The following is an 8,424-nucleotide window of genomic DNA, read 5'->3' on the forward strand; positions in this document are numbered from 1 at the left end:
AGTGCGCGGCGGCGGCAGCACGGGCAGGGCCTGAGGGGCGGCCGCGAGTGCGGAGCGCCGGAGCCTGTCGGGGTGCGGGGCCCGCCTGCCGCCGAGCTGCTTTCCCGTCGGTGCTCGGCGGGCTGGCCGGGGCCGGATCAGACCAGACCAGACCGGATAAGGCGGGGGCAGGACGGAGGGGCTGTCCTTGAGAGCGGACGTGTTTCCTGCCCACAGGGAGGCTGCCGAGCATGGAGTTCCCGTGCCCCCTGGAGTCCGCCAAGTTTATAGCCGCCCATAGCAAAGATGTGTCTGTGGACGAGGAGGAGGTGCGGCGGGTGGCGGAGAGTTTGTTTGACAAAGCCTCGGCGGAGGAGTTCGGGTTGGCGGGGTGGAAGACCCTCCACGAGCTGAACCCCCAGGCCGCCAGCGAGGAGGCCGTGAGCTGGGTGTTCCTTGTGGACACCCTCAACTTCTCCTTCTGGTCCGAGCAGGAGGAGCAGAAGTACCTGGTGAAGTACAAGGGTAGAACGTACAGCGGCTACTGGTCCCTCTGTGCCGCCGTCAACAGGGCCCTTGACGACGGTTAGTAAGCGTAAGAGGAGGGGGCTTCCCCCGCCACCTGAGCCGGGGGCTGTGCTGGGCCTGGCTTTGCCGCGTCCGGCGGCCTGCGGGCCCCCGGCGAGCAGCCGGGAGGGGCGGGCGGGGCGTTAGAAACTGAGCGATGAGTACAAGATAGAAGAGGTGCCTCAGAAACAGCAGCCCTTTCTGCAAACTCTTGCTTGCGGTGCTGATAAATCTGGATGTGCAGGCCGTCCCCTAGAGCTTGAGGGAGGTAACTGGAAGTGCTTTAATAATACCTTGTACTGCAACTGCATGGCTTGCGGCTCTAATTTGGTTATCTCCTTTCCTTTAAAAACATTTTAAAGAATGACTGTAGCCAGCCGTTCGTGACTTTTTTATTTCACCTGTGTTTTTAAGATTAATTGCGTATTTTCCATGATAAAAGAGAAAATGAGGCCTAAATTGAGAATCTTCTAGTATCAAAGTGGCTCCAGTAAGTCTGAAAACACATATGCCTCCAAAACCAGTATTTTAGTGCTCATTCTTGTTGCTGTCATCCCCCCCAAAATATTTGTAGGTATAGATGGAATTTTTAATTAATTTCCTATATATTTGTTTGTAAACTAAAGAGAAGGTTTGCATTAAGATAATTTTTGTGAATGCACAGCATGGTTGGAAGCGAATGCAAAACAGAGCTATGCTGACTATATACTAAACATATGCTAACTGTATTTGTTAGTTTGTTACATAAACACCACTCTCAAAGATGATGACTAAGCAGTTGGGAAGAATGACATATTAAAAAAGTTAGAAAGGTTCTGTAGTTGCATTTGGAAATTATTATCTGTAGAAGGTAGCACAGTGTGCAAACACAGATTTAGTTTTAAGCAGCTATGTGAGTGCGGTTTATCACTGAACACTCAGGTGATCTTAAGACGTGATACTCTTTAGATCTTACTGTATAAATGCTCTCACTTGTAGCAGGCCACTGCATTAGGTCTCAGGATATGTTATGATAGCCTAAACATCTTGTTTTTACTTTTCTGAAGGAATACCTATTACCAGTGCCTCATATTTTGCCACTATGACGCTTGACCAAGTTAAGCAAGTATTTCGCTCTGACACAGAAGTGCCCATACCTTTGATTGAAGAAAGACATCGGGTGTTGAATGAAAGTGGAACAGTACTATTAGAGAAGTTTGGAGGCTCCTTCCTCACCTGTGTTAAAAAGAGTGAGAAAAGTGCTCAGAAACTACTACATCTAGTACTGGAGAATTTTCCTTCTTACAGAGATGAAGCTGTATTTGAGGTAAGCTAGTTCTAACATTGAATTTCTTATAATAAGAATTTATCCCTTATTGATTGCAACTTTAAAAGATAGCTCATAGGTTGTCAGTGTAATTTTTTTCTGAGAGGATAGTCAGTTCAGAATTCATCTAATATTTGTGAATTGTTGGAATTTTTAATCCAGGAAACAGAAGTGACCAGAAATGTTTTTGTGGAATTTGTTGTATTCAAAAGTAAAATTCAAGAGAAATAGGACGGAAAATTACTTTTTTTAAAAAAAAAAAAACACAAACAACATTTTTGCATCAAATCCGTGAAAGTATTGGTCTGTATAATGAAAGGAAAATCAGACTTTGAAGCAGTTGATCTTAATTATGTAAATTGCTATGAGTCATACAGACAGGGAAGAAATTTTTTAAATAATACTCTTGGACCATGGTATACCTTTTTTGTTAAGATGGGGTAAAATTACTGAGATTTTATTTCTCTTATCAGTCTAAACCTCTGAAAACAAAATCATTAACAGTAAAACAATCTTGACTGTCTTAAGTCCATAACTACTTAGGAATGTATTTCTAATTACAAGAGTCACTTTTTCCCCAGAGGAGTAATTTTTTTGTCATACACTGTCTATGTCTTCATCGCTTTGTTGTAATTTATTTTGATACACTCCAAGTTTCCAATTAGATCATGACTTCTTTATACTCCTTGTGAATGTATAATATTTGAGATAATTTCTGTGTGAAAAATGAGAATCTTTTTTCCTTTTTTTTTCTTGATTTGCCACCAAGCCCCCTCCCCCATCTCTCTCTCTCTTCCTTTACCTTGAGGATCTCTACAGCTAATGAAGGAAATGAAACTCCAGTAGAGTTGTGAAAGTGTGCAACTACTGGGAATCCACACTGTAAGTGTTGTTGATTCAACAGGTGTTGCATGAATGACTGTAGGCCAGAAGTCACCCATACTTCTGTCAGGGTTGACAGAGTTGTTTTCGTGAAAGAATCTGATGGAAAGTAAACAGAGACAATCTGGTGTTTTCTTTGTCTCTGGTTTTGCCTACGCAGGCATGATCTTTGTTTAGTGTCAGTGACATACATAGCTGCTCCTGTGCTCAGGTCCATCCACAGTAGTACTCAGCTGTTAGGGCATTATGTCCAGAAGACTTTATTCTAGTAACAGTGTAGCCTGTACTAATGGTCTGTGCTCTTTTTCAAGGTAACTTCCTGGAACTGGAACTTTGAACCTATTGCATTTATCACTTAAATCTGCCCTTCAGTGGGTGGCACGATTTTATTTTCCTTTGTGTCCTGCTATGAAGCAAGATATGTTTGCGTGAAAAATCAGAGGTTCTTTCTAACTAGTCTTTGAAGCTACTGGTTTGATTTTGGGGGGATTTTTTACATATAAATAGAGCATTTTCTTATCTTTATAGTGATTGTATTCATTGATGTAATGTCTTTCATGAAATCATGCTGAGTGCTTTGTAAGGCAAGTCTCCTTAAAAGCAGCAGCAGACTACAGAATTAAAAGATGTTTTAAAAATTATTCCAGACTGTAAGCATTGAGATAGTGTGCATATGGAAGCTGTTTTTCAGCTTTCACTAAGCAAGATATGTATTCTGAAGGTGGGTGAAATAATGTAGTCATTTGTTGTTTAAAAAAAAAAAAATATTGGTGTTAGCACTCACTAATGTGAGATGACATAGATCACATTATCAACATCCTTTCTATGGCAGCAGGTTGAGCTCTCACAAGTAAGACTTTTGCCTTCAATAAATGGCCACAGGGAACTGAAAAGGTGGTGAGATATCTAATAGCAAACCAATGTTTTTCAGTAATTCTCCATAGTAGAAATATATATGATTATAAGATAAATTCTACGGTAGAATCATACTATCACAGACTACCACAGCTCTCCTATGTTCTGACCTTCTAGGGGAACTTCTAAATTTAACACAGTTCTTTGGCTATATGTTCTTCCAAACACACAAGATATTTTTCATAATTACACATTATTGACTGTATTATAGAAATTGCCAATGTTCTTTTGATTCTGAAAAGTGAATTGCAAATCAAAGCCAAAATTCCTGAAACCTTGTTGTCCTTGGGTGGATAGTTCATATTCAGATGCTATGCTGAATTTTAATCCTGACAGAAATTGAAATTTTAGACGATGTTATACTTGCATATCAGGGTTTTCATGTTCAGACATAGACACAGTGGAGTCCTTTCCAAGCTTCCAGTCATTGACATTGTGTATATGTATCTTTTATTTCCCATCACCTGGGGCTGAGGTGGTAAAATTGCATGATCCTCCTGTTCTTTGCTTTGTTTTGTTTTGTTTTTTTTTTTTTTACAGCTGTGCTATTGCCAATGCAATACTCCTTCTTTTAATATCATAATAGGTCATAATTAGTTATATATCCTGATACTGGCTCATTGTAATGGGGAGAAGACACAAGTCTCACTATATAGGGTAGCTTTTTCTGAAGAGTGAGGGTGTTGTGGGAAAAAAGTGCAGTTGTATTGCCATCTGGTAAAATGTTCTATTCCTGGACAAATGATACTATCTTTGAGACATAGTATCATCCACCTCATGCTTTCCTTGCTTTCTGTTGATAAGAATGGTGGGAAATTTACTAGAAATGCCTAATGCCTTTTTCATACTGAGGATTTTTCATAAGCTTCTGTAGCTCTGTGGAGCATAAAAATTAACAATAATGGAAACAATGAAATTGTAAATTCATCAGCTCAGTGATAAGTCCCAGACATTATTTTTCTTCCAAATTACATTGCAGCATGAGGTGAAAAGTTCCATTTGAATTCTCCTGTACTCTGCTCTTGCAAAATGGTGTGGCACTAGAGACTGTCTTTTCTTTATTATATTGGAAAAATCTTAATGCTATAAAAGTGCGATGTCCTTGGTTTCCATTATCTAGCAGTAGAACTATAATGGGATTTGGTCTATTAATTATTTACTTTCTGTTGTGATGTTTCAAATGATGTTTTATTATTTAACATACAAAATTGTGTATGGTCTCTAGGACTAAGTTTGTGCATCTATGTCAAGTATAGAATGAATCACAGTGAAAGTTTTCAGGGTGTTTGGCTGCAGTTAGTCTGCAAAACATAGTCGGACATATTGTTTTCAGTGTTTTTGGAGAACAGCATTTAATGACAAAAATATGCTTTGCTCTCAGGAGTAATTGTAGCGTCTTGGCAATAAAGTAAAATTAAATTAGCTTAAAAAATGTCATTTGTAAATTGTGGTGATACGAAGGGTGGCAGAATAAAACTAGAGAGAAATCGAATCTCCGCCTACTTATATTTCAGATTAGCCATTTCAGTTGCCTGTTGTTTAATGCACATTATCAAAGGTCGTAAATCTCATCTAGCTATAAAGGAAGTAAAAAACCCACAACCCATTATCACATTTTTTCTAAGAGGCAGATTTATTTTCACACATTGTGTTCATCATAAAGTAAAAACCTCAACAACATACAGATTGTAGCATATCTTTAGTTTTTTCCCTTGTGAATAGCCACAAAAGCATGTGAATCTTTGCAGGATTAGCACCAGCAAAAAAGTTTATGACAAAAATAGAACCATGCACAGCATTTTAGAAAATCTCATATTTGTGAATACACCTTCTGGAATTAATTTTTCTCTCTAACTTGCAAGATACACTACACAACAGCACAGAGGAGCATTCACTAAAGTTTTCACTAAAATTTGTTTCCTTAACAGGTAAATTAATTAATGAAATGTTTTAATTGTGTAATCTAATATATGCCTTTTACACTTCTCTCCTTGAAATAAAAGTTTGGATGAACTCCAGGGTTTCTGAAAGAACTAATGTTTGCTGGACTTCAACTACAGTGTTTGCCAAGTGGAAGTAAACCAACATTAATGTGTTCTGAGATCCAGGCAGAATCTAAACAATTTTCATTCCACTGCTGTGACTTCTGTTATATTTTTCTTCCATTTTTGAGCATTCCATATGATATTTGTTTGTGGGATAGTATTTGATAGTATATGATAGTATTTGGATTTTAACGTGTTTAAGTGTTGCACTTTTATTCTGTTTTAGCTAACTAATATCGTTGCTTAACTGAATGATAGCTTAATAGAACAATGTCATTCTTGCATGTCTCTGTACATGTAACTTGTAATTATTCATCTTTCAGGCACTTAAATAATTCATAAATTTCTTTCATCAGAAAAAAAAGGTGTCTTTCTACAAACGGGCTCAAATACTTGTGGCTGATACATGGAGTGTATTAGAAGGCAAAGGAGATGGCTCTTTTGATGACATTTCTACTCTGACTATATTTGCTGACTACAGAATCCCTCAAGTTCTTGTTCACTTAAAAGCAATGAAGTATTCTGAAGAACTAATGAAGAAACTACGTGAAGGTTTGTTTCTCCCGTAATAACATCAAGTAATCTTACCTCTTGATATTGTAGACTAAAGCTACTTTTAAAATTTAGTGTTTTGTCCATGTAAGGGTTATGTGTATTTTTTTTCTTCTCCAGGGAACAAGGTCTTATGTAGTGATGAGGGAACAGGAAGAAACTTACTTTCTAGCAGTGATCTTGAATGAGATTTTAAGGTTATGTTTTTATAAAGATCTGTTTCTTGGTTTAAATATTGATTAGGGAAGGATTAAAGAGACTCTAAGCCCGTTGATTTCTGAGTTTCTGAAGGGCTGCTGTTGCCAAAATCACTTTTCAGCATGAGTATAGCTGTGATTTTTGAGGTTCGATTGATGAAAACATCCATTAGAAAAAAAAAAAAAAAAAAAAAAAAAAAGATTGCTTTAAGTGAGCTTAATTGTGTAAGACTAGAGTCTTGTTTTTAAGCATGGTTGCATCTTCCAGTACTCATTAGCTATGAACTTCAGTGAATAAAAACATAAACCAATCCCTTTCCACTGTAAAATGACTGGATTTAGAGATAGGACTGCTATTATGCAATTTTTAAATTACCCAGCAGGATAAACAGATGAATGCAGTCATCCATGAATCGTAACAGAATGGCCATTTATATATATGTGCCTATATAGGTGTATCTATAGATTTGTTAAAAGAAATTTCTTTACCTGAGGTTTATTATAGCAGAGTCTCAGGCATCGAATCTTATAAAAATAATTCATTCAGAGGGTACATAAGAAAAACAGCTTGAGAAGGGTGCCTCCAGAGAAGGACCTTGAAGAAAGAAATCTCTGGGCAATTATACCCTTACAGTGTAAGTTCCCTTCCCCTCACACGGCAGTTTGGTCCAATAGTAACATTTGGGTTTGGAGTCATCTTGTTCCTTATTGGATCCTTTTTCCATCTCTAAGATGGCTGTTCCTTATCTTGAGGCTGCAGCTTCTGCTGACTTATTTTTTTTAGAATGCATCTGTCTTGGGGCCTCCCTTCATGTAACTAAGTTCAGCATAAGTTCACTGTTTGTGGCCTAAGGCTTTAGTGGGTTTTTCCTTTAATGCTGTACAATGGATTCCGCTTGAGCTAGGAAGTGACTATACAATAGATTCTGTCTGAGCTACTTACAATATATTAAATAGATCATGTAGACAATTCATCTTTTTCATTAATCCAGATAAGGACATTCCCACTGAAGTCATTCAGATAAATGGGTGCCTTTATATTTTTATATATATAGCTTTTTGGGTTTTAATTCCTAAGTCTTAGAGTTCTCCTATCAGAAAGTATACTATTGGAATTATGTTTGACTATCTTTTTTGTTTCCACAAGCAAAGAAATAGTCATGTAATGTGTAGTATAACCCAAACAGATGTTCTTTTCTTAAACCACTTTCTTAGAATACAGGATGTTGTTATAACTGAATGGGAGGTAAACTTACAAGTGCCTAGGCGAAATTAATCATTAGAAAATGTATCGCAACATTGTTAGCAGTCGCAGTATAAGTCATGAAAACAGCAGTTCTAGACTAAGTGTGCGGGGAGGAGGGGGGGAAAGGCAAATTCAGGCTGTCCTGGGGCTTCTGTCTCTTGAATGTAATTGGATTGCTGTCTCTTGTTGTCCTGCAGGAACAATTTTCCAATCAGGAGATAAAGAGGAAGTAGAGATCCGTGGCTGTTCCATTTGGTGTTGTTCATTGATTTGTGAGCACCTGCTGAAGCTCTATGAGAAGAAGGGTCAGGACATGCGTGAAAAGATCAATGCAGTTTTACTCGATTATCATCTTTGGGATTACGCGAGGGATCATAGGGAGGAGATGAAAGATACTCCATTTCACCGCGTACGGTGTATATATTACTAAGTCCAGTCTGACAGCTGTAGCATCGATGCTTTATCTTTTGAATCACATTAGTCTTTTCATATGATGGTTTGTCACGTACACCTTTGGAACTGTTAAATGATTTTCTGATGATGTATTCGCTACTTGCTTTTTTTTTTTTCCTCTGAATCTTTCTGTTGTGGTGACAAACTGTGCACGCTTTGCTGGATGATTTGTGTTAACAGAGGTGTATTACTCGCACTCTGGGGTCTGTGTCTGTGTTCACACATGCGTTCGCACACACCCGTCTGCGTGCCTGGGCCCCGTGGGGGGCCCTGCCCGCGCCT

General features: G+C 38.4%; 1 protein-coding gene across 2 annotated transcripts; it reads left to right on the forward strand.

The window, feature by feature from the left end:
* The first annotated feature begins 32 nt into the window (after nt 1-32).
* CZH9orf64 (chromosome Z C9orf64 homolog) lies at nt 33-8,294 on the forward strand. Of its 2 annotated transcripts, none has more exons than XM_026866231.1 (4): nt 33-564; nt 1,593-1,852; nt 6,051-6,246; nt 7,887-8,293. In XM_026866231.1, exons 1-4 carry the CDS (start codon nt 231-233, stop codon nt 8,117-8,119), a joined length of 1,023 nt encoding a protein of 340 aa, XP_026722032.1. In that variant the 5' UTR covers nt 33-230; the 3' UTR covers nt 8,120-8,293. The 2 variants fall into 2 exon arrangements, with proteins under 2 accessions (XP_026722032.1, XP_026722033.1); XM_026866232.1 differs by having other exon boundaries at nt 224-308; nt 7,887-8,294.
* The last annotated feature ends 130 nt before the right edge of the window (nt 8,295-8,424 follow it).

This window comes from Athene cunicularia (genome assembly GCF_003259725.1).
Source record: "Athene cunicularia isolate RWA chromosome Z unlocalized genomic scaffold, athCun1 chrZ_part2, whole genome shotgun sequence".
NCBI lineage: Eukaryota > Metazoa > Chordata > Aves > Strigiformes > Strigidae > Athene > Athene cunicularia.

Bases quoted from the DNA above. Each gene is read 5' to 3' on its own strand.
- CZH9orf64 (XM_026866231.1), top strand. From the start codon at position 231: ATGGAGTTCCCGTGCCCCCTGGAGTCCGCCAAGTTTATAGCCGCCCAT. The intron at 1,853-6,050 runs GTAAGCTAGTTC...TTCTTTCATCAG, and splicing joins GAGATGAAGCTGTATTTGAG to AAAAAAAAGGTGTCTTTCTA. The intron at 6,247-7,886 runs GTTTGTTTCTCC...GTTGTCCTGCAG, and splicing joins AATGAAGAAACTACGTGAAG to GAACAATTTTCCAATCAGGA.